Source organism: Lissotriton helveticus, chromosome 3_2 (genome assembly GCF_964261635.1).
Source record: "Lissotriton helveticus chromosome 3_2, aLisHel1.1, whole genome shotgun sequence".
In the NCBI taxonomy this organism is placed as follows: Eukaryota; Metazoa; Chordata; class Amphibia; order Caudata; family Salamandridae; genus Lissotriton; species Lissotriton helveticus.
In genome coordinates this window covers 267568294-267595117 of record NC_136062.1, presented here as the reverse complement: position 1 = coordinate 267595117, position 26824 = coordinate 267568294, and the positions used below count along the sequence as shown (strand labels likewise).

The window sequence follows — 26824 nt, the reverse complement described above, 5'->3', positions numbered from 1 at the left end:
AGCCACCGAGGCGAGCTGTGCTCCTGTCCCAGCGTACCCTCCTGACTACCGTACGGCGGCCCCTGCTCCCGCCGGTGATTACACGGCAGCTCCTGCCCCACATCGACAAAGACCGTGTCGCCTGCACCGATCGCCTGTATCTATGATCCTGATGCTCGAAACACAGGTCGCTCGCTAATTATTCTTCCGCTCCTGTTCCTCTCCTTCTCCGCGTGGCTTTCACGAGGCCCCCCTGCAGCTCCTGAGATCGTTAGCAGACCTGCTAATCGCTCCAGAAGACGCTGCACACGACGTTGCCTCCCATGATAAATGTAGAAAACTGCCGAGATTACCAACCCATCTGATTCACAAGACTCTGGCAAGGTATTGTCTTTGATCTACTTTTATTTCAGATTTCCTACAATTTACCCCTCTTAAATCTGTTGCCTAAAATGGCTGGGGTCATAAACCTGCTACAATAAATCGGCCTCCATTTTCACCTGACTCTCGCTAAGCTTAAATCTTTGTCTGTCTCTGAGACGATCAAAACAGACACAGGACTCCCCACTCAGCAAGCTTGAAACTGGTCTTCCTCTGTCTGCCCTGAATTAGAAAGTGAAACTGGTCTCAAAACATCAAAGAAGGACTACAATACTTTTCTCTACCTCCCCATCTTGGCGGTCATCTTAGACTAGTCAATTCTCTCTACCTTACCCTGCCTAATGAAGCGCCCATTTTAGACTAGTCACATTGTCTAATCCTTCATGCACACTTTTCAGCCTAAACACCCACACCTTCTCTCCCTTACCATAGCTCTTTACCTACTCCTACCCACACAACCTCCTTCACCCACCTACACCTCCACTCCTAACATGGAACTCACGGGCAAGCACACATAAAATTAATTTTGCAGCGTGAATCTTTCTGGATTCACTATGCTGTGCATTATTCCGCGGTCTTGTGGTTGGGTCCGGATTCGTAGTCTTTTCTTTGTTTTTTTGTAGCCCAGGTGGGCGTCGGCGTCACACCCCTTGGGTGTATTTCCGGTGACGTCGGCATGCTTCCTGCAGAAGCTCCCACTCTTGGGCGCCATCTTGCAGGGTGACTACTCCTTAGTCACAAGGGAGAAATCTTGAGAAGAGTCTTGAGTTCCTTTCGTGGAAAGTAGTTTCAGGATTCAAAGATGATCTAATTTGGAAGGGGGCCTGCTCCTACCTTTATCCTGCAAAAGGGGGCTGGCACGCGACTAAGTCCTGCCCTATGGGTGGGACTAGGAGGGGGGTGGTTACACCCCTCTCCTTTGTCCGGTCTCTCCCCAGCTCAGGGGCTGGTGTGCCCCCAGAACTGGTTTGAGCCAGCCTATGCAGTGAGCACCGGGGTGCCACTTGCAGTCACCTTCCTCTAAAGCCCTGCCTACCTGGGATACACAAAATCCTGTCTGGGATTGTGCTGGCACCGCCCCTGACAGGAAACCCTTTGTCCTGGCCGCCGTTGCTGGAAGGACTCCCAGCAGCAGGAGGGCAGACTTGTGTCTCGGTGGCAGCATCCATTTTGTGGAGGCTGAGGCTATGTCTGACTTTAACCGGGGTTACAGGTTACCAACATGTCGTGTCCCTCTAGAAGGGTGGAATGCTAACCCCGTCGCCAGAATTGGCGAGGGGTTAGTATTCCAATTCGTATGACACCTTACTCGACATGTTTTGACAATGTTATACCAAAGTTAGCATTTGACCGCGGGGTACATAATGCACTTAACAGTATATGGTATAGCGTTATCATGGAACAGCTATTAGGACTTGGTTCCGCAAGCTGCAAACTGGCTCAGCTCATGCCAGAGCACCATTTCACATTATTCCAAGCACTCTGCCTTCAGGATTGATAAGGCCTGCCATAGGAGTGACTGATAGGAATATATGTGTCCATTTTAGGGTTAGATATAGGTATGCTATATCTAAAGCAAAGGGTGGTTACACCACCTTGCTCCCAGCTGTCAAGCAGCCAGTTGTGTCAGTTTTGGATGGCCAGCCAGGGGTGGCATAATACATGCTTCAGCCCCTGGTAGGCCCTGGGTACACCTATGCCCTGGGTACCTAAGGTACACTGTACAGGGACTGATAAGGTGACTCAGTATCCAATCAGATATGTACCTAGGGTACATGGAATCCATTTTAACAGAGAGCAGTGGGCCTGGGGTCCTGAATAGCAGGGCCCCAGGTCAACTAAGTCAGAAAACCAGCAAAACACCAGGCAAAAAGTTGGGGGCAACCATAGTCGGGGATCTACCTTCCTAAAAGTACGACAATCCCTACGATAGTTACAACTATGGGGAGGAAGAGGACAGCAGGACGGACGCAGAGTCGGCACCCTCTGACCTACAGGAGGTAGATTACATAGATGTCGACACCGACAGCCCGGAGGAGGTGGTCGACACATACCCCTCGAGGCCCTCGCCGCCGGACGACATCGGGGCCTACAACTCGGTGATACAATCTGCCGCAGCAGCATTCAAGCTCAAGCTCGACGAAGAGAAGCAGAAAGCAGACTTCCTTCTAGAGACTTTGCTCCCAACACAAACAAGGAGCCAGTTCCTTCCAATGCTCGACAGCGTCTTGGCTCAGGGGAAGGAAGCATTCATGGAACCCGCAACATGCAAGGCAGTAACTCCCAGAACAGAGAAGTACAAACATTCCTCAAAGTACCCAGCCTACATTCAGGGCACGGTCTCCGCAGACTCCATTATCACGGCCACAGCAAGGAAGAGGGCTAACGTACTGTGGGAAGTTGGCCTGATATGCAGTGCTCACTATTCTAGTGATCACTATGTATCAGTCCAGACAACCCTTATTGATGATTGGTTGTAAGTCAACCTTATAGACCAGCTATCCTAGTAGCATGGATACGAGCAGTCTAAGGCTAAGACTCTAGAGGGCGTGTTAAGCCAGCTGTTTTACCATCACATTACCCCTTGAACACCCAGTGAAAGGACACCACACAAGTTGTTATGAAAATAAACAGTGTATTTATTTATAACAAGACTACCCTGAACTCTTTATGAGCCAGGGAGCTAAGCACACAACAAAACTCTTAAGAAAATACTTAAAGTCGCACAATTTAAACAAATGCCCGAGGGGCACGAAAAGCCATATATTACAAAAGTGGAATGCGAATTACTAGCAGGTAAGTAACTATTTTCATAGGCTTTAGGATCGCTAGGACTGGACTACTGAAACTTTAGATTACAAGCAGGAGGCCTAGGGACGTCGTGTGCAGAGTGGGAACTCTCACGCGTAAGGCGGGAAAAAGTCTATGGAGGCTAGTAAAAGCAAAGTTAGTGTTTTCGGGCGAACCCGACTAGGTAGGTCAAAAACGAAAGTGGATCTAGACACTTAAAGAGTTGGTCTACGCTGGAGCACCGGAGTACTCGGTTTACCTAGGCCAGGGGCTGCGGCTGCATAGGGTTCAAATGTCGTCGGGTTTCTTCGTTGATGAACCAGGAGCCTGAAGGAAGAAGTTGCTGGCAGGCGACCAGTGAAGAAGTTCGTGGTGATCCAAGCCTGGATCGATGAAGGAGACCTGTAAGCAGAGGGGACCAAGTTCTGAATCACTAGCCAGTGATTAGGTGGGCACCAGGATGGCACCGGACGAAGTCACCTCGACCAGGTGAGTGGGCGCTTCTGGGCTCTACAGTCTCTCGGACCAGGAGGCGTTGTCGGCGACCAGGATGGAGGTGCGAGCTGTCCCACGAAGATATCTGCTGTCGACGTCGCTGGACCCAGGATTGGGGCAACAAGTCTTGGCAAATGCAAGCCCACGCGGTGGACTTAAAAATGGCGTCTTGAGTGGACCAGGAGGGTCCGGGGTGCTCCTCTGTTGGAGGGGAGCAAGGGCCAGTCTGGAGCAACCAGACCGGCGGTGTTGTCGTCGTAGTTCGTCGTCAGGAGGGCCACTAGCCAACGGGCAAGCGACCTGGACAACGCGGTGAGTAGCAAAGAGCAGAAGGGCCCCACGCAGATCTCGTGGATGCAAGGGGGCTGCACTTCGGTGCTGGAGCTGCTCCGGGTTGGGGCTTCTCGGACCCCAAAGCACTCACGTGAGGATCCCTCAGTAGTCGTGCTGGGCAAGCGTCGTGCAGTCTTAAAGATGGCCGGTCCCTCGGTCTCGTCGCACCCACGGGTCTCAGCTGGGCTGATGATGTAGGTAGAGGTCAGAGGTGCCAGGGAAGCCGGTTCTCGTCGAGCTGGGCAGTCTTGATCCGGAGGAGAGACTTACAGCAGACCGCGATGCTTGGATGGTGCCTGCTGCTGCAGGGTGACTACTCCTTAGTCACAAGGGAGAAAGCTTGAGAAGAGTCTTGAGTTCCTTTCGTGGAAAGTTGGTTCAGGATTCAAAGATGATCTAATTTGGAAGGGGGCCTGCTCCTACCTTTATCCTGCAAAAGGGGGCTGGCACGCGACTAAGTCCTGCCCTATGGGTGGGACTAGGAAGGGGGGTGGTTACACCCCTCTCCCATGCCGGGCTTTCCCCAGCTCAGGGGCTGGTGTGCCACTGGAACTGGTTCTAGCCGGCATATGCACAGTGAGCACCGGGGTGCCACTTGCAGTCACCTTCCTCTAAAGCCCTGCCTACCTAGGATACACAAAATCCTGTCTGGGACGGTGCTGGCACCGCCCCTGGCAGGAAACCCTTTGTCCTTGCCTCCCGCGCTGGGAGGACTCACTTGTGTCTCGGTGGCAGCATCCATCTTGTGGAGCTGAGGCTATGTCTGATTTTAACCGGGGTTACAGGTTACCAACATGTCGTGTCCCTCTAGAAGGGTGGAATGCTAACCCCGTCGCCAGACTTGGCGAGGGGTTCGTATTCCAATTCGTATGACACCTTACTCTACATGTTTTGATAATGTTATACCAAAGTTAGCATATGACCGCGAGGTACATAGTGCACTTAAGAGTATATGGTATAGCGTTATCATGGAACAGCTATTAGGACTTCGTTCCGCAAGCTGCAAACGGGCTCAGCTCATGCCAGAGCACCATTTCACATTATTCCAAGCACTCTGCCTTCAGGATTGTTAAGGCCTGCCATAGGAGTGACTGATAGGAATATATGTGTCCATTTTAGGGTTAGATATAGGAATACTATATCTAAAGCAAAGGGTCTGTACACTCCCTTGCCCCAGCTGTCAAGCAGCCAGTTGTGTCTGATTTAGTTAGTCAACCCAGGGGTGGCATAATACATGCTGCAGCCCCTGGGAGACTTCTGGGTACACCTCTGCCCTGGTTACAGGGACACAAGAGAGGGCCCAGTGCCAATTCAGTACCTGGGTACAATTTGGAGTAGAGAGAACAGCTAGGCTGTGGGTCTGATTAGCAGGCCCACAGCCAGGGAAAGTCGTAAACCAGTGAAGCAAAAAGCAAAAATCTGGGGTGATCATAGGATTGCAGACCCTACTCTCCTACAGCACTAATAGTGGTCTGTCAGCCTCAAAAAGGTAGATTTCTCGCTGGATTGTCTCCTGTTAAGCTCTCTTATCAATTAGCTAACAAGACTTTACAGGGTAGACCTCATGCACACTCTACTAGTGAAAGCTTCTACTACGGCTCTCCTTTGTAATGTTCCAATCTCTGAAATTTGCAAGGCTGCTACATGGCGGTCGGTGCATACCTTTACCCGCCATTATTGCCTGGATTCAGATACACAGGCCGATGCATGAGTGGGACAGGCCTCCTTGAGAAATTTATTTGCATAAGTTGTATGTGAAATGTAAGTTTACTAATGTATCTATGCATACTTATTTGCTCGTCCGCGAAACTTTGGGTATGAGCTTGCTAATCTATTCATAGATTATGACTATTGATGAGTATCCCCTGGATGAGCATGATTAGTTACTTACCTGTAATCCTAGTTCTCATCCAGAGGTATACTCATCAAAGTCATAAGCTCCCGCCCTCCTCCCCGGACGAGCATGATCATAATGTTATGGAAAGTTACTACGGATCTACTCGGGTGTCTTGCACCTCCAAAAAGAACTGACCCAACTGCCACCTATGGTGCATCATGGGAGCAGGGGGTCTCCTTCAGGTCTTAAAGGCATGGTACCCCTACTCTAAAGCCTTAAAGGCAAGGTGTCCGTCTTTCTTTGTTTCTTTATACTCTACTGTAGCCTACTGGCAAATGCCTGCAATTACAGGTTTTCCTATGGCAATAAAGCATTGTTGTATGCAAATGTTTACTGCTCTCTTGCTTCCTTAGGGGTTGGGAGAGTACTACTGTGTGTATGCTAATTCATGTAATTTTGCGGCAGATTTGCCAGTTGGGAAATGTTTTAGGCTGCAAATGTTTTCACATATATGTATCTGTGTGTGTGTGTATATGTATCTGTGTGTGTGTGTATATGTATCTGTGTGTGTGTGTATATGTATCTCTGTGTGTGCGTATATGTATCTGTGTGCGTATATGTATCTGTGTGCGTATATGTATCTGTGTGCGTATATGTATCTGTGCGTATATGTATCTGTGTGCGTATATGTATCTGTGTATATGTATCTGTTTGTATGTGTATCTGTGTGTATATGTATATGTATCTATGTGTGTGTGTGTGTATATATATATATATATATATATATATATATATCTGTTTTATTTACTTTATTTTAAAGGTTTTATATAGCGCTGGCTAGACCCGGAGGTATCAGAGCGCTTTACATGAACATCAGATCAATAGTTACAGGTTACATTGTTACAAAGGTTACACAGTTATTAGAGCATGGCAACATAGATACTGGTAAGGTCGAGAAACAATTAGCACAAATACGTAAGGGGAAAAGCAGGCAAGGAGAAAGATTCAGGGGAAGGAGGGAGGCGCTGGGGAAGTAGACAGGTAATGGAAGGCGGGAAAAGGGAGGGTGAAGGACACAGCATGGAAGGAGGAGGGGAAGGGCGACTGGGACACAAACCGGTAGACGAGTCAAAGCAACGTCCAAAGTCCAGTAAGCTGTGATCCCAGGGGAAGTGGTATCACTTCTCTGTCTGTTGCGGGAGACTCCCTTTACGCAGTGGACTCTCTCAGAGGGGTCTGAGACTCCAAGGCCTATATACTGGATCCTTCCCCAAAATGGGGAGAGGGAGTGCTTTGGCAGGGGGTGCCATACCATACCTCCGCTTTGAGTGGCTCACTTGGCGCAGTGGACTCTCTCAGCGGGTTTATTGAGACTCCAGAGTATAAATACTGGATCTTTCCCCAACAAGGGGAGAAGGAGTGCTTAGTCAAAGGGCACAAAGGACAGGGGGCTAGGCAGAGTAGCAGGTAGGGGAGAGATTCAGGGGAGAGGTAATAGGAGCTAGGGAAGTAGACAAAGAGAGAGAGAGCACTAAATGGGAATATATTTAATTAATGAGTTATTATATAGCGCTGGCTAGACCCGAAGGAAACAGCGCTTTACATGAGGTTCAATAATGTTGCACTTTACATCAGTTAAAAGTTACACAAGTATCAAGAAAAGCATTTAAAGAACAAAGGGGTACAAAAGCACCCACGTACATGCACACGCAAACACCATCACATGCACAAGCACACACAAATGCGCTCACACTCATACACGCACAGACGCGCACACATATAGCAACTACCCAAAAAAAACACAAGCACACATACAATCACATGCTCCAGAACAAAAATATCCAAGGACGTACACACGGGTACATGCACACACACATACCATCACACGCACAGAAATGCACACGCACACACAGATGTGCGCTCACTCTCATACGCGAACAGAGGGCGCACACATACAGAAACATCCACACGCATGAGCACACATACAGTCCCATGCTCTAATATAAAAACACTCAAATACATGCACACACCATCACGCGCACAACATCTGCCTGCACAAACACATGCACACATTGTATCACATGCTCTAATACAAAAACACCCAAGTGCATGTCCACACAATCACACACTCAGCCATGCACACAAATGTGAACATAGTCTGTGATTTTTTTGGGAGGCATATGGGCAGTTCACGGGTGCAGGCCACACGTTGGTGTATATGTATCTGTCTGTATATGTATCGTAAGTATGCCTGTATGTGTGTATATATGTATATGTATATGTATGTATATGTATATGTATATATATATATATGTGTATATGTGTGTGTGTGTATATATGTGTATATGTGGGTGGGTGGGTGTATGTGTGTGTGTATATATATATATATATATATATATATATATGTGTGTGTGTGTGTGTATTTTCTATATGGCTCCGGGATCCCACACATAGGTGGGTATTATTCATAGATTATGACTTTTGTATACCCCGGGATGAGAACTAGGATTACAGGTAAGTAACTAATCCTTCAGCTCACCAAGGCCCAGGGGTTTTGGATGTCGGGGTGCCTTTAGTATATCGCATTCTTATTACCGGAGCATGTCTCAGTCGGGTGGAGACTCTGGGTTCACTTCAGGCGCTGTCATGGAGGGCAGAAGAGGTCAGCCAACGCTGGAAACTTGGTCAGGATTGCCGGGGAACCTTCACCGCATAGGTGAACCACAGAGACTGGCCGCGGGCGTTTGGTGCAAAGTGGGCTGGGGTCGCAGATTGTCCTGGATCCAGAGTCTTTGGAGTAGTTTTCTTCTGGTCAGGTCCGCTGTCCCGGGATATTAGTCTTTATCAGAAGCAACCGTCCTCCCAGGGGTTTTGGAGATGGGTCGTAGGTTTAGTCCAAGCTGGAGACAGGCTGGTCGGGTTGGAGACAAGGCAGTTGACTTCTGCTGCAGTTTGTCTTCTTTCTTCGAGGGTTGTCACAGATCTAGATTTTAGCTCTGTGGGAGCCTTCTAAATTCAGGGAGCGTTTTAGGGGAGGAGTAGGTGGGCCAATAGACACCTTACCTTGGTGACTACACCCACTATTGTGCCACCATCATGTGGGAGGGGGGGGGCATAGACCTAACCCTGATTGGAGAGGTCTCATCTTCAAGTTGGCGGGGACTGAAAGATGTGCTTCACCTCAGTTGGCAGAGGTAGACACCATCTATTCTAAGTTTTTCCAACTAGTTTTCCTGCCTAAAGTGGGGGTGTAAACCAGGGGCTTCTATCTTCTGCTTGCACCTGAGGCGGAGGGTCACATTACAAAGGTGTGAGCCCCTTGAAGCTTCCCTCTTCGAGTATTGGCCCTTCCTGGGGCAGGAGGCATGACGGCTCTGCCAAGAGTGTGCATTGTTTCTAGTCCCAGAAAGCAGGGGCTCTCCACCCAGGGGTCCAGAAACCGGCCTGGTGTTGCTGCCTACAACAGGTGAGATCACACCAGGGTTGGTAGCTTTTCAGGGGGCACCTCTGGTGTGCCCTTTGAGTACATGGTACAATAAATCCCACACTGGCATCAGTGTGGTTGTATTGAGGAGGAGCTTGGTACCAAACACGTTTGTTCAGTGAAACGCTGTGAAACTCAAGTTGTCGAGTTTCCAAACCCATATACTCTCATGGCTCACTGGCACTTACAATATTAAGGAATGGACCCTAATATTGTAGAGGCATAGCTGCTCATTTACCCAGTATAGTGCACCCTGCCTTAAGACCGTAAGCCCTCCTAGAGGAGTGCTAGGTGGCATGACACCCAGCCCGGGTGCCAAGTCGATTGTAATTTTTCTCCTCACAGGGGCATGCAAGGGCAGTGGCATGGTCCCAGTAACTGGATCCGAGGGGGCCCCTCTTTAGCTCCCTTGCCCTAGATACCCAGGGTACAACTTACTGGGGACTTACAGGGGGCATAAATACCAATTGTGTATGTTTTTAAGGAAGAAGCCTTGCACAAGCTACCTGGATGACTGGACCCTGTGCACTACAATCGAAGCCACATCAAAACTAGGCAAAGTGGGGGCTAAATGCTAAAATACACTTTCTCGCATTAGCCACCCTGCTTCGTGAACACATCACCTCTGGCTGGAGCAGCCAGTGTTTATGCCCTCTTTTCATTGGCTCTCACCCTCAGGGGTGGATGGTCTGTCAGGACCTAGTTTGTGATGGCAGTCCGCCTGCACAATAGAGGTTGGTAGGTTGTCAGGGGGTACTTCTAAGGTACCCACTGGGTGCACATATTAATAAATACACTAATGGAATCTGTGTGAGCTTAATACGAGATGTTTGATATCCAACATCTTTGGTTTGAGTGAAGCAATCATGTAGCTGGGGAACTTGTAATCCCCAGTACCCAATGCATATACTCAAGATGGCTTCCCTGTTTACTGGCAATGTCCAAGAATCGACATCAGAGCATATCTGCTCTTGTAGACATGTAATATAATGCACCCTGCCTTAGTGCTGTATGGGTGACTTACATATATTGTATGCAATGTCTATAGCCATGGCACACAAGGTGTGCCATGTCGTGTCTTCACTTTTGTTTGCACCTTCCAACGCAGCCTGCAATGGCAGTTTACATAAGTGTGGTGAAGAGTTCCCTAAATGTGGCACTATACTTGCTCTTTAGTCTATCAGCAGTGGTTACCAGTGGTGCTGATTTACTAGGGACTTGCAGGAGGTGCTAAAGGTATTGCCTATTGGGGGAACAATTGTACAGTATTAGGGAAAGATCTGGCACTGGGTACCTGGATAGCAGGAATCCATTTGTCAAAATGGTATCCATTACTAGTCAAAGTAGGGGTGACCATGTCCAAAAGGGGCACTCTCCTGCAGCAATGATACCACAGACTAATGGTACCCATTGCATGTCACTAACTGTTGCATGTTACCAACTAAGTATGCTAATATTTCTAGTAAGAGACTGATGTTTAAAAATAGCCAACATTCCAAAAAGCATCATACGTCTTGATGGACTCTCAAATATATGAAGTGCAGTCCGAAAAACAATTGGTGCAGTATGTTTTCTCCACAAGGCCCGAGTGTGCTGCTTTCTACAGTTCCTTCTTACCCCACCTGAGACCCTTACCTTAAAATAATGCATTGCATGGGGTCCTAACCACACTGGTACACCCAACCGTGCTTCTAGACCTAGCCGCTGGTATGTGTCTAACTTGCCATCTACGTACAGAAATAGTAATAATGTCGATGTACCCTTATAGTATCCTTCAACAGATTAAATGTGCTTACACTGGCCTTGTGTATATTAGTCATTTGGATATATTGCTCAAAGTGAACTGTAAAGTGATGCTGAGCCTATTGTCCTTGTTGAGAATAGAGGAGATAATTTCAGTGGTGTATTTAAGTATTAATATTGCCCCAGGGAATATAATTATTTAATCCTGTGGCATCAGATCTGAGTTTATGCACCCAATATTGTTAAATGTAACTGGTTTTGTCATATCATTGTGGAAAGTCTTCAGTTTCTCCATACCATGCCACACCAAGTCCCGATCTGTGCTCTCTCGCAATAGTGTTTGGTTAATACAATGGTTTCTCATTGGCATCCAATGACGATTTAATGTTCTGTAATTCTCGTCAGCGCATTTGTCACCCGTACATATTTAAAGTTGCAGGAGCATATGATCACCTAGATCACATTTTTTGAGTTGCAGCCTTGTTTTTGAGACCCAGGTCCATCTGTTATTTTCTTGAACACGGGTTTTTTTTCCGGTTGAGTTTGGTTGGTATGGACCAGGATATCTGTTTCTGGCATTCTTAAATGAATCCATAGGTGGTTTTAAATTAAAAAAAAATTTGTTTTTTAGACTAAGGCTTCCTTCTTGTGGAATCTCCCCAGTTCGCATTTATGATTTTCCATTGCTTATTTGACATGGGGCTGTAGGTTGTGACACAAGTCTATCCTGCTCAGCTGTCTATGGTAGCCAAGACTTGGTCCCTATTGTTGGTCATTGCCCTCTTGTAAATCAGTTGTGAATCTTCACTGTTAAGTAATGCTGCTGCGTATATAGCAGTTTCCATTTTTAGCACAAGGAGGTGCAAATGCCAGTCATGTATTTAAGGACGAAGGGTAACCTAGAACTACAGATGTATTCACCAATGTACTCTTCGGCGAATAATTTTCATTTAGTGGTCTTTTACAAATGTCTTTTTTCTCCCTAGGAGCCAATTAGGAATAAGTCCTATTCAAGCAATATGAAGTACGAGTACCAAGGTAAAAAAATGATCATGCCATTTGAAAGGCTGAAAGCATATCGTATCAGAGAACACTTGGACCGTGTTGATAGACTTCGCCGTGCTGTAGAACTGAGAAGGTATGTTTCTGAACGCACATTTCGATTTTATTTTTGTCTGAGCTTTGTGTAGGTACTCGATTTATGGCATTCCAAATAGTCAAAGTTGCCAATGATGTTACTTGTGAAAAGCACATTCATCACCATGTGATTCTCCTTAGGTATTCGCCTTGATCTGAAAAATGTTGAAATAACTCCTGCACAGCGTCTGGTGGTGCCATCGGGACTCCTGTGACTTTTCCGCCTCCAAAAATGAGACAGACTCCTATAAGTGCCACATTTATGTGCTGATATCCATTCTTTTTTCCTACACCCTCCCATACAAACCTGGAGATTTGCTACCGATTCAGTACTTTTCACAAAGCCTTTTAGGTTTTGCTAATTATGACAGTATGCAACCCTTGAAGAGTGAGTACTCGCTTCAAATCATACTGCTCGTACCATCTAATATGGATTAGCAGAAGTCTCTACAGCAAACCTGACTGTCTTGACAAATGGCCACTAACACATCAAGTGTCATTAGGAAGGAGATAGCCGAACTGTAAATCCCTGAACAAAAGAAGTGGTGCCAATCTCAATCCAGGTCAGGAGTCCTGGCCCAGATAGCTCCTATCAGGGAAGGACGGGTGGAAAATAAACATTTGAGAAATAATCAAGCGTCTTATGCCAAGATGCTTTTGATCTTGGGACAGGTTGAAGGAAGTGACCAGATTAGGGCCACCCGGGTCACTCGTGACCACCTCTCAGCCTTCCATAAAAATAGTTGGTCAGGCGAATACAAACCAAGTATATTAAGATACGTTACAGCTGAGCCCATTTGATGGATTATTGAACAGGGACTGACATCAGCAAAAATGGTGATACATTACGTACGATTCAGAACCAATGAAGGCACGACCAGACTGGAAATTTCCAGATGGAGGCAACTACACAAAGAAGGTTCAGAAGGATACGTTTTGATCCTGAGACCGAAAACACTATCTCTTTGTCAAGGTCGCTCTGCCTGTGCCTACCGCTGGACTAGTGGGAGCAGGCCTCTATCTAGTGGGAAAGGTATGCGCTGATGGGAACAGTGTATTCGTTAGTATATGAAGGCCCAACATTTTTCTACAATTGGCACAACTGTGGTCTACCTGCAGGTCCCTTGTAAGGGGTACCTATGGTACCAATGGCATTAAGGCCAGGGAAGAGCCTCTGAAGGCTGCAGCATGTATTGTGCCACCACAGAGACCTCTCACCACAAACATGCACAGCTGCCATTGCATCCTGCGTGTTGTGATGCAGCTAAAAGTAAAGTCAACACGGCACACATCTGTGTGCCATGCCTGTGCTTCACTGCATGAGGCCTAGGTAAGTCACCCTTAAGGCAGGTTGCCCTATACCGCATGTGTGGACCCAACTGCATGAACAGATGGGTCCCTATAATGTCTAATGCCATTCTTGTCAAGTGCCCGGGAAAGCCAGCCTGAGTTTTATGGTCTAGAAACTAGCCAGTAAAAGTTTCCTAGTACCATAATGGCTTTGCTGAATCCTGAGATATTTTGGTATAAAACATCTCGGAATAATAAGCCCGCACTGATTCCAGTGTCTGATTTTATTCCATCCACTAAAACTGTACCTTCTTGCTGGGACCCTTGAACCTAACCAACCACTGGCGGGTTCCTGACTGAACATCAGCCTGCCACCCCAAAACTGGTTTCTGGACCCCTGGGATTGGGAGCCTTCACTGCCAGAAATAAAGCCTTTTCTAGGCGGTCAGTAAGAGCAATCTGTAGCAGGGGAACTTCAAACCCACCACCACCAGTGCCCCTGAGCTCTAATCTGACAAGGGGTGACCACTCCAAGCCCCTGTGGCGATGCTTGCAACCTCCACACCAGGATCCCCTCCACCGTGACAGGACCGGTAAGGGGATTCCTGAAGTAGATGGGCACCCCTGCATCCTGGTGACCCGATCCCGAAGTGTCCTGATGTCAAGGGACATCTCTACTTACCTGCCCAGCGGTTGGCTCCTCCTGGCTGACTTCCTGGGACCACCCTGCAGCCGAAATCCAAAGACAACCACCATAGGATTGCTTGAGCTCCCGACAGTTTATGCACCCTGCACCTCCTGTGATGCTGGTGGTGTAGTTTTGGTGCTAACCTGAGACCTGTTTGCCCCCACCTTAACCCTAGGAACTGGTCTCCCAAAACAGTGGCCCGTCTGAGCAGCCACCAACCAAGGTGCACCAATCCCCTTGGCTAACCTTGGCACCATTCTATCTGTACCCAGCTGCCCTAATGCTGCTGGTGATGCACCTGCAGTGCTAACCTGAACCTTGGGGAACCTAGCTTCTAGCCTCCCAAACTCTGTTACTGAAACAGTTTATTTACCTGCAGACTTAACACTGCCTTTTCATCCATAGGATTGTATTGAATGCTTTTTCTGCTAAAGTGCAAAGTGTCACTGTTACTTACCTTGCATATCTAAAGTGCATGAATTTGTGCAAAAGTATTATATTGCCTCCCCCAAAGTATTGCAGTACCATTTTTAAGCTTGCACTGTGAAAGTAACTGAACAGTATTGAAAATGTACTCACAAATTATTCCAGAAAGTAAGCTGATGTAATTACCAGTATTCAAAAGTTTGCTAAGTGTTTCCTAAACTCCAAAGTAACTACTTATACAAAACCAATCGATGCACACCGTATTTTGAAAAGTATTATTTGGAGAGTATCACTTATCTGCTACTAAGTAAATCTTGGTTCTAGGAATAACAAATAACAACTTTTTAATCAAACAATTGGTCTGGATTCCGTCTGTGTGCGACATTTCTTGCCTGTGTACAACAAATGCTTAAAACTACCCTCCGATAAGCCTGACTGCTCAACCACACAAGAGTAAGTTATCTACTGTAGCCTCTGCCTTACTTCTGGGGATCCAATGGACTCTGTGCACAGTATACCTTACGTTGGAATAGTATTTACAGATCCAGCTTCCTACGCTTGTTCAAACAGCTATGTCTCTGTCCCATGTTAACAGTATCTGGTTCAGTGGAAGAGACTGATTTGAAGGAGTCAAATTGTTGACGTTGGTCTGATCTAGCAAAGTTATCCCTTTTTCGACAATTGTCTAAGCTGGACAACTACTCATTAAAAATACACTTGTAAGGTGTCTTCTGATTAGAGATGACCGACTACGGTTACATATGTGTTAAATCATTTGAAATTTCTTTATTCATAAGACCTCTGTTGTGTCAATTTGTTTAATCTGAATATTTCTTTTAACAGGCGTAGAGAGATGGCTGAGCGAGAGCGACGTGAGCGAATAATGCGTGAGCAAGAAATCCATGCCCACTTGCAGAGAGAGAGAGAACGACTTGAGATAGAAAGACAAAAATTGGAGAGGGAACGAATGGAACGAGAGCGCTTAGAACGTGAACGTATTCGTATTGAACAGGTATGAATCTTGTTACTTTGTTTCCATAAACAGTACAATATCTCTGCTTGTATATGGCGATTTACAATCCCAAAGTGCTGTTGGGGTAGTGTGGTTAAGCCGCCTTGAGTGCGACACTTGCAAAAGCACACTCAGAAAATGGGATTCTGTTGCAGTACCCCCTTCCTTGCACTTTTTGCCTACATTTTGATGCTACTTTGTAGAGTACTGGGTTCTGCTGTCCAGATTCCCAGTACCAGTGTTTTTCCTTAGAAACCTGTCCACAATTGGTACTACTATAATAATAATAATAATAATCCACATTTGTAAAGCGCACAATCACCCTTAAGGGTCTCTAGGCGCTTGGGGCCATCGGGAAGATTAAGTAAGTTATTGCCCAGAGTCACATGGTGCTGGGCTAATCTACCGCCAGTGCCAGGGATCGAACCGTGATCCCCAGATTCTGGAGTCAGTCGCCCTAGCCGCTACCCTCCTTCAAGACCCTAACAAGTGCTACCTTAGGTATCTAGGGTCTGGAGGCTGAAGAGGGTCCCCTGGGACCCCCCCTCACGTGGACCATGCCACTGCCCATGCATCTGGCATGCCCCTGTGAGATGGAAAAGTTTAATAAGTCGACATTGCAAACTGCCTGTGTGCCACACCAGCTAGCACTGCCTAAGATATATGTAAGCCGCCACTCTAGCAGGCTTTACCAGCCCTAAGGCAGGGTGCACTATATTCCAGGTGTGGGCATATATGCATGAGCATATGTGCTCCTACAGTATTGGGGTCTATTCCATAATATTAGTGCCCAGTAAAGCCATCCTTGGTATATAGTCTGGAAACTAGTCCTCTTGAGTGTCCTCAATCAAGCATTTGTGGAGCGCACTAATCACCCATGAGGGCCTCAAGATGCTTGGGGGCGTGGGGGGCAGCTACTGGTCGAACAGCCAAGTCTTGAGGAGTCTCCTGAAGGTCAGCAGGTCTTGGGTCGCAGGTGGCAGGGGAGGGTGTTTCATGCCTTTGTGGCGGGGTGGGAGAATTATCTGTCGCCGGTGGTAGTTCGGATGCTCGGGACGGTGGCGAGGGAAAGATCGGCAGAGCGAAGCTGGCGGTTCGGGGTGTAGAAGGACAGTCGTTTGTATGCTGGTCTGGCGTTGGAGTGCTTTGTGGGTGAGGAGTTTGAAGGTGATCCGGCTGTGGCGAGGGAGCCCGAGGATGAGGTGTGCGGAGGCGTTTTGTATGCGTTGGAGTCTCTTCTGGAGTGTAGCCGTGGTTCCTGCGTAGAGGGCGTTGCCGTAGTCCAGCCTGCTGCTGACAAGTGCTTGGGTGACCGTTTTCCTGGTTTCGGTGGGGTTCCATCTGTAGATTCTGCAGAGCATGCGGAGGGTGTTGAAGCAGGAGGAAATGGTGTTGACCTGCTGGGTCATAGAGGGCGTTGAGTCCAGGATGAACCCCAGATTGCGTGCATGGTTAGTGGGTGTGGAGGGTGTGGAGCCGAGGATGAGGACCTCCGTCTTGTCGGAGTCCAGTTTCAGTCAGCTGGTCTTCATCCAATCTGCGACTACCTTCATTCCTTCGTGGAGGTTGGATTTGGTGGTGGCTGGGTCCTTGGTGAGGGAGAGGATCAGCTGGGTGTCGGCTTATGAGATGATGTTGAGGTGGTGTACTCGGACGGTGCTGGCGAGCGGTGCCATGTAGATGTTGAAAAGGGTCTGGCTGAAGGATGATACTTGGGGTACGTCGCAGGTGATCGCAGTGGCTTTGGATCGGAACAGGGGGAGGCGGTCTCTATCGGTTCTGCCGGTGAGGGAGGTGATCCAAATGATTTGCCGTCAGACAATGCGACCCCACTCTTCCCCGTTTGTTGACATACCACATAGCGGTAGTGTTGTCCGTTAGGACTTGAACCGACTGACCGGGAAGGGACGAAGGCTTTGAGCGCTAAACGTATCGCCTGCAACTCTAGAATGTCGATGTGAAGCAACCTTTCCTCTAGAGACCAAGGACCCTTGATCTCCAGGTCCCCCAGATGAGCACCCCACCCTAAGGTGGATGCATCCGTTATCACTGTGGCCACCGATGGAGGCAGATGAAAGGGCTTTCCTTGAGACAGATTGCCTTCCACGCTCCACCAAGATAGATCCGCCGCAGCTTCTCTGGAGATCCTCACTGACTCCCGGAGACACCACTGGAGTGTCCTCATGTGCCAGCATGCATGGTTGACCAACAGAATACAGGAAGCCATCAGACCAAGCAGACGAAGGACCTTCAGGACAGGAACGGCCGCTCCATTGTAAAATAAAGGAATCATTACCTGTATGTCGAGAATCCTTTGTGGAGGAGGGAATGCCCGACACAGCGGTATCCAGTACCGCAACTATGAACCGGTTGCGCTGAGAGGGCACCAGGTAAGACTTAGGCACGTTTATCGAGAAACCCAACCTGTACAACAACTGAGTTGTAACCTGCAGCTGATCGAGCAGCTTCTCTGGAGACTCTGCTTTGATCAGCCAGTCGTCCAGATAAGGGAATACTGGTATCCCTGACCTTCTGAGATGGGCTTCCACCACCGCCATCACCTTGGTGAAGACTCGAGGTGCAGTAGTAAGACCAAACGGAAGAACCGCAAACTGGTAATGTTGCGACCCTACCCTAAAATAGAGATACTTCCTGTGCGACTTCAAGATTGGGATGTGGAAATACGCATCCTGGAAGTCGATCGACACCTTCCAGTCCACTTGTTGCAGCGCTTTAAAAACCTGCGCATGGGTGAGCATCTTGAACTTCTCTTGTTTCAAAAAGAGGTTCAAGATCCTGAGGTCCAGGATCAGACGAAGCCTGCCATCCTTCTTGGGTATCAAGAAATCCCGGGAGTAGCATCCTGACCCCTTTCCTGCTCCGGGACCACCTCTATCGCACCTTTTCTCAGTAACGTCAGGGCTTCCTCCTGCAGGAGAAGTAGGTGGTCTTTGTTGCAGGATCCTTGGGGGAAATTCCCGAAAGGGAAGAGCATACCCATTTTCTACAAGATTGAGAACCCAAAGGTCTGATGTACCGATTCCCAATCTTGTAGAAAATGAGTAAGCCGACCCCCTACAGGACCAACATAGTCTAGGGCTGCTTTGCTGTGGCAGGAGGAGGGTGGGAAGAGGAAGAGGAGGAGACTTGACGGCCTCTTACACTGTTTCTGCCCCTGGAAGATTTAAACCAGGTATTCTGTTGCTGTGGCTGCTTGTACGAACGAAAGGACGATCTTCCAAAACCTCTCAATCGCTCTCAATCTCTCTCAATCTTTTGTTCGAGGAACCTCTAGATTGTAGGCCTAGAGACCTAGCCGTCGCCTTACTCTACTTGAACCTTTCCAAGGCTGCATCCGCCTTCTTTCCAAAAAGGCTGGAACCATCGAAAGCGAGATAGATTAAAGTAGCCTGTACATCAGGTAAAAATTCAGATGTTTTCAGCCAAGCAGCCCTCCTAGTGGCAACAGATGACCCCAGGACTCTTGCCACAGTCTGCCGTATCCAATCCGCTCTGGATCACCTGGCCAGCAGCATCTTGCGTATCCGCAAGAACTGCCCTTGAAACTGCAGGAGACGATAAAGGCTTACGCCACACTTCCATCATTGGCTCTGTGATTGCCTCATTAAAAGGTAGCATAGGCACCACCACTGAAGAGGGAGAATGGAGAACCTCCGGTAAAATGTTAAAGTTAAACTCCGCAGTCGGCAGTTCCAAGTCTAAAAATTCTGCAGCTTTTCTAATAACCATGTGATATGTTGCTACATCCTTTGATGGAACATCAGGAGCAGAGCAAAGCTGCCACTCCGGAGAGAACTCCAAGCCACTTGTTTCTTTAAGCTCATCAAACAAGTTATCGGTATCTTGCAACTCTCCTTCCTCCATTTCCTCTGCTCGATACTTCTGCTCTTCCAGCAACCTTTGAGCCTCTCGCCTAGACCTCTTGCCACACGGATATGGCATCCAAGAATCTTGAGGCCAGCCAGGAGCTGCAGAAGCACTGGTATGACCAAAAAGCTGCCATGGTTGAATTTCAACTTGGACAACAGGTGTGGGTTTTGGAGCCAGTGACACCAAGGGCTCTCCAAGACAGATGGAGTGGCCCTTACCCTATCCTGGAGAAAAAGTGAGGTCACTTAGTGACCTCACCAGCACCACTAGGCACCAGCAGGACACCCAAAAGGGTTATCCATGTGAACCGCCTTAAGATCTACAATGACAGGGCTGACCTCACCATGCTGATGGTGACTAATGAGGAACAGGAAGCAGAGTGAACCTCTCCCTGACCTCCTCTCTTCCAGCCCAAAAGATGGATCCGTGGATGGAGTAGTCTTTTCAGACACCCTCTCTCCCCAACAGCAGACTGACTGCAAGCAAGTCTTGCAACAGTTTGCTAGCTTCTTTTTTTTGACCCGTGCTCTGACCAGCTGGTGTACCCATGAGGTGGACACTTGTAGGAAGGTAGATCCCTGACTATGGTTGCCCCCAACTTTTTGCCTGGTGTTTTGCTGGTTTTCTGACTTAGTTGACCTGGGGCCCTGCTATTCAGGACCCCAGGCCTACTGCTCTCTCTGTAAAATGGATTCCATGTACCCTAGGTACATATCTAATTGGATACTGAGTCACCTTATCAGTCCCTGTACAGTGTACCTTAGGTACCCAGGGCATAGGTGCACTCAGGGCCTACCAGGGGCTGCAGCATGTATTCTGCCACCCCTGGATGGCTATCCAAATCTGACACAACTGGCTGCTTGACAGCTGGGGCAAGGTGGTGTAATCACCCTTTGCTTTAGATATAGTATACCTATATCTAACCCTAAAATGGACACCCAGATCTCCTATCAGTCACTCCTATGGCAGGCCTTAACAATCCTGAAGGCAGAGTGCTTGGAATCGTGTGAGATGGTGCTCTGGCATGAGCTGAGCCTGTCTGCGGCTTTCGGGATCCATCCCTTAGCCGTTTCCACGATATCGCATACCATATACTCTTAAGTGCATTATAATCCTCGCGGTTAAATGCCAACTCTGGTATCGCTTTATCAAAACATGTCGAGTAAGGTGTCATACGAATTGGAATACTAACCCCTCGCCAATTCTGGCGACGGGGTTAGCATTCCACCCTTCTAGAGGGACACGACATGCATGTAACCTATAACCCGGTTAAAAGTCAGACAGAGCCTTAGCATCCACAAAATGGAAGCTGCCACCGAGACACAAGTCTGCCCTCCTGCTGCTGGGAGTCCTCCCAGAGCAGGAGATAAGGACAAAGGGTTTCCTGCCAGGGGCGGTGCCAGCACCGTCCCAGACAGGATTTTGTGTATTGTAGGTAGGCAGGGCTTCAGAGGAAGGTGACTGCACGTGGCACCCCGGTGCTCACTGTGCATAGGCTGGCTTGAACCAGTTCCAGGGACACTCCAGACCCTGTGCTGGGGAAAAGCCCGCCAAGGAAGTGGGTGTAACCACCCCCCTCCTGGTCCCACCCCTAGGGCAGGACTTAGTCGCGTGCCAGCCCCCTTTTCCCAGATAAAGGTAGAGACTGGCCCCCTTCCAAATCAGATCATCTTTGGAATCAAGATACCACCTTCCCCGAAAGGACTTCACGATTTCTTCCTCAAGATTCTCCCTTGTGGCTAAGGAGTAGTCACCCTGCATCCGCAGGCACCATCTAAGAACACTGCGGTCTGCTGCACGTCCTTCCTCCGGAACCCGACTGCCCAGCTCGACGAGACCCGGCTTCCCTGGCACATCTGACCTCTACCCACCTCTACAGCACAGCTGAGAACCGTGGGTGCGACGAGACCTCGAGGGACCGGCCATCGCCAAGACTGCACGACTTCTGCACAGCAAGCCCACCGAGTAATTTCCTGGTGAGTGCTTTGGGGTCCGAGAAGCCCCAACCCTGAGCAGCTCCAGCACCGAAGAGTAGCCCCCCAGCATCTCCACGATCGGCGTGGGGCCCTTCTGCTTTTTGCTGCTCACCGCGTTGTTTGGCTACTAGCCCGCTGGCTTGTGGCCTTCCGAACGACGCCCGACGACAACACTGCTGCTGGTCTGGTTGCTCCAGACTGGCCCTTGCTTCCCTCCATCGGAGAAGTACCCTGGACCCTCCTGGTCCGGCTGAGACGCCATTTTAGGTCCACCGCGTGGGCCTTGCATTTGCCAAGACTTGTTGCCCAATCCTGGGTCCCGCGACGTCGACAGCAAGAAACTTCGTGGGACAGCTCGCACCTCCATCCTGGTCGCCGACAACGCCTGCTGGTCCGAGAGACTGCAGAGCCCAGCAGCGCCCACTCACCTGACTGCGGTGACTTCGCCCGGTGCCATCCTGGTGCCCACTTAATCACTGGCTAGTGATTCAAGAACTTGGTCCCCTCTGCTTTCAGGTTTCCTTCTTCCTTGATCCAGGCTTGGATCCTTCGAACTTTTCTTCACTGGTCGCCTGCCAGCAACTTCTTCCTTCCAGGCTCCTGGTCCGGCACGAGGATTCCCGACGTCTTTTCAGACCTATGCAGCTGCAGCCCCTGGGCTAGGTAACTTCGGCACTTCGGTGTCCCAGCATAGCCTCACTATCCAAGGGTCAGGATCCACTGTCATTTTCTCCCTACCAGGTCGGGTTCGCCCGTGAACACTAACTTTGTGAATTCTAGCTTCCATAGACTTTGTCCCGCATCCCGCGTGAGAGTGCACACTCTGCACCCGAGTTCCCTAGGCCTCCTGCTAGTAATCTAAAGGTTCAGTAGTCAAGTCCTAGCGATTCCAAAGCCTATTAGTACTGTTACTTACCTGCTAGTAATTCGCATTCCACTCTTAGAGTATATGGTTTTTCGTGCCCCTCGGGCATTTGTGTATAACGTGCTAACTTAAGTATTTTCATAAGAGTTTTGTTGTGAGCTTAGCACCCTGTCCTCATAAAGAGTACAGGGTTGTTGTGATTCTAATAAATACATTGTTTATTTTCACAACACTTGTGTGGTGTCCTTTCACTGGGTGTTCAAGGGGTAATGTGATGGTAAAACAGCTGGCTTAACACGCCCTCTAGAGTCTTAGCCTTAGACTGCTCGTATCCATGCTACTAGGATAGCTGGTCTATAAGGTTGGCTTACAACCAATCATCAATAAGGGTTGTTTGGACTGATACATAGTGATCACTAGAATAGTGAGCACTGCATATCAGGCCAACTTCTCACAACACTTGTGACAGTAACCCTGTAAAAAACAAAATCTATCGACAATCCGACCAAGACAAGGAAAGCATCAAAGCTGACGTCAGCAAGATGCTGGAGCTAGGGGTGATTGAACCCACTGAGAGCCCCTAGGCTAGCCCAGTGGTTCTGGTCACCAAACCTCATCAACTGGGTGGAAAGAGAGATGAGCTTCTGTGTGGACTATAGAGGGCTCAACTCTGTCACCAAGACAGATGCTCGCCCCATTCCAAGAGCAGATGAGTTGATAGACAAGCTAGGAGCAGCCAAGTTCCTCAGTACCTTTAACTTAACTGCAGGGTACTGGCAGATTGGCAACGCCCCAGGAGCCAAAGAAAAGACAACATTCTCCAACCCTGATGGACACGATCAGTTCACTATAATGCCTTTGGTTAAAGAATGCCCCTGCCACCTTCCAGAGGTTGGTGAACCAAGTCCTGACTGGATTGGAGTCCTTAAGTACAGCTTATCTTGATGATATTGCGGTCTTTAGCCTCACCTGATCCACCTTGGGAATGTTCTACAAGCCCTGCAATCTGCAGGACTATCGAGGCATCCAAATGCCAGATAGGGCAGGGCACTGTGGAGTACTTGGGCCACCTTGTTGGTGGAGGCCTGGTCCAACCCTTACAGCCCAAGATACAGAGCATCCTGGACTGGGCAGCTCCAACCACCCAGACCCAACTCGGTGCATTCCTTGGCTTGACTGGATGCTACAGGAAGTTTGTGAAGGGGTATGGGTCCATTGATTCCCCTCACAGAACTCACATCCAATAAAATGCCCAAGAAAGTAATCTGGACTGTTAGCTGCCAAAAGGCTTTTGACACCCGGACAGAAGCAATGGGCTCAGCACCCATTCTAAAAGCACCAGACTACTCCAAGCAGTTCATCATAGTGCAGACTGATGCCTCAGCTGGGGATAGGAGCAGTCCTCTCCCAGATCAATGAGAAAGGCCAAGACCAACCGGTGCATTCATAAGCAGGAGTCTACTCCCCAGAGAGCAGCGTTGGAGTGTTATTGAGAGGGAGCCCTTTGCTGTGGTTTGGTCCCTGAAGAAGCGGAGTCCCTACTTTTCTGATGGATACATCTGCCAGTGGATTCCTCACCTTGTGAATATCCCCTGCGCAGCAGCCATTCGGAAATATTTTGTAGCTCTCTACGCCGACTGGGTCATGGCCGACGTCACAGAGGGTACGACTCCGTTCACCACCCCGCTGACGTCACTGGATCCATAATGGGGCCTCGTCTACGTGATGACGTCAGTACACTTTTTTCCATGCCGTCGACGCCAACGGTTTTTTGGGACTCTCAGTAGTTACTTTGTGTTCGAGGCATGTGGGCTGCTGAATTCATATCTATAGCATAGATCGCCGCCTAGTGTTGGGTCCGGATGATTGCACATTGTTGTCCTGGAAGAGTCTTCGAAGTATCACGAGATAGGTGGCTCCTCCCCTGGACTACAGTGCGCATGGGCATCGACTCCATCCTCAGTTTTTTTCCGCCATTGGGTTCGGATGTAATTTTGTTATCTCCTGTTCGGAATCAACCTACACTTTTTCGAGGCCAAAAGGCCTTTTTCGAACCGTCGGTATTGTTTTGCGTGCGGTGCCCAGTTCCGTTCCGACTCGGTTCCCGAGTTGGACATCCAGGGAGTCGCGTGACTCTTCGGTGATCGCGATTCGGCTTCGGCGCGTGGCGCGCATGGAGGCCCGGCAGTCGGCCCCGGCACCGGTGGACATCTTCAACAGCGAAGAAGCAGACGAACACGACGTTCAGTTGCAGATTTCACCTCCGGCGGAGGAAATCGACTACGACTATCAAGCGGATGTCGAAGGCCTAGACGTAGAAGTCGTCGACTAGGTAGGAGACGACAATGAGACCTATGGGGCCATGGAAGATAGCTCAGAGGAAGAGCTATGCCCCGTTCGAACAATTACAAAGGCTCAGGTCGAGGGATCGCCACTCTGCCTTACCCAAGACCTTCTTCCAGGATCCACGGCCCCGCCTCCAGGCCCGGCTACGGACACTTCGGTAGAGCCGCCATTGTCGATAATGAAACCGAAAGTGAAACCTTCGGTATCGACACAACCGAAAGTGGTTGAAACGCCATCGAAACCGAAGACTTCTCCTCCCCTGTCGGAGGTGTCGGGACGACCCAGGCCAAAGAAAGCTGTTGACCCAGTGAAGTCGGGCAAAAGCGTCTAGCCAAAGTTGACCAAGGACGTCGAGCCGAAGTCCAAGAAGGGCGTCGAGCCGGAGTCAAGCAAAGGCGTCGAGCCGAAGTCCAAGAAGGGCGTCGAGCCTAAGACTGGGGCCCCAAAAACAGTTACCCAGGCCGCCGACCCGAAACAGTCGGCGTCTACGTCGGCTGTCGCGGAAGGAGGGCGTAGCATGCCTAAGAAGAATGCTCCTAAGCCTCGGCCGGAACAGCCCAAGTCATCGACGCTCGAGTCTTCACACGGTGGTGGACCGAGATCGTCTGTCGTGTCGACGAAGCCGTCCACTTCCTTTACGAAGCAGGTCTCGGACTCCCTAAAACGTATCGGGGACAAGGCTTAGGCGGAAGATCCCAAGGCACCCTCCGCCCCGAAGCTATCTGTCCCGACGTCAAAGTCAACGACGCCAATCCTCTTCACGTTGCCGCCGAATGTGGCGCCAAAGGCCTTCGCACCACGGTCGGTGCCCGAAGCAAACTTGCGGGGTCGAAGCCTACTCACCCGGCTGGGGGCCTGAAGCATCGACCACCATTGGTAGAGGAGCAGTCGGAACGCTTCATCGATGCCGACACCGGGAAGCTTACTCTTTACAAAAGGAAAATTACGGCGACAAAGCCTTTGGAGTCATACACAATTCCTCTAAAGCGCAAGAAGCCTGCTTCGGATTCACCAGTCTTGGTCGAGCCACTGACTTCTCGGACTCCAAGAATCGCCACACCCTCACCAACTTATTCAGATGTGGAGGATGCTGGGGATGAGGACGAGGAATACAACTTTCCTGCCAACACAGATCCTGATGAACAGGACTCTTGGGTTGAGGCAGGAGACCAAGGGGATCAGCAACCCGTCCATGACCCTCAGGTCTACAACGTCAAGACCTCTCCCACTGAGGATTCTGCGGCTTTCAATGCCTTGATTGAGAGGGCGGCAAAAAACCACGACGTTGAGCTGCAAGCTGACCCTGTTGAGGTGGACTTCCTCTTTGACACTTTCGGCAGCTGAAAAAACTGTGAAAACTCTCCCAATGCTAAAGGGGGTCCTGAAACATGCTGCGGACATCTTTAAGGAACCCAAGCGGTCAAGGGTAGTCAACCCTAGAATTGAAAAAAAATACAGACCGGCACCTGGCGATCCAACCTACATCAAGGGCCAGTTGCCATTGGACTCTCTGGTCGTTTCTAATGCCCGCAAACGGGCGAATTCACAGACCACTGGTGAAGCTCCTCCCCGGGACAAAGAATCCAAAGTGCTGGAGGCATCAGGAAAGAGAGTAGCAGCTCAGGCGGCCAATATCTGGCGTATTTCTAACACGCAGGCACTCCTGGCTAGATACGACAGGGCACACTACGACACATTAGAGACCCTGTTGCAACATCTACCAGACCAATATAAAGAGGCAGCGGAGATGCTTATCCAAGAAGGGAAGCTCATCTCCAACGCTTCCATTAAGTGTGCACTAGACGTTGCGGACACTGCAGCCAGGGTGATTAACACCAGTGTGATGTTGAGACGTCAGGCATGGCTCAGAATCTCCGGGTTTAAGCCGGAGATGCAAACTACCATCCTCAACCAGCCGGTAAACCCTGACAGATTATTTGGTCCTGAGGTGGATACCACCCTGGAAAAAATAAAGGATACCGAGACTGCTAAGTCCATGGGAGCTCTCCAGTCCCAACAGTTTAGAGGGAGCACTTTTCGTCGCTCAGGCAGTAGGGGTGTTTCCAGTTGCCAGATGTCCCAGCAAACACAATTCAATAAAGGTGGGGCGCAATCCTCTTACACCAAGCAAAGTAGAGGAGGTTACCGGAG

The 26824-nt window shown here is 49.2% G+C and overlaps 1 protein-coding gene across 8 annotated transcripts in view; it reads left to right on the top strand.

Moving 5' to 3' along the window:
- The window catches only part of SLTM (SAFB like transcription modulator), a 340694-nt gene that overhangs the window by 131496 nt on the left and 182374 nt on the right, over window positions 1–26824 (top strand). For all 8 annotated transcript variants that reach the window (XM_078685169.1, XM_078685170.1, XM_078685172.1 and 5 more), the window contains 2 exons: window positions 12029–12180; window positions 15427–15595. In XM_078685169.1, coding sequence (XP_078541295.1) covers window positions 12029–12180; window positions 15427–15595 — 321 coding nt within the window. The remainder of the gene's footprint in view (window positions 1–12028; window positions 12181–15426; window positions 15596–26824) is intronic.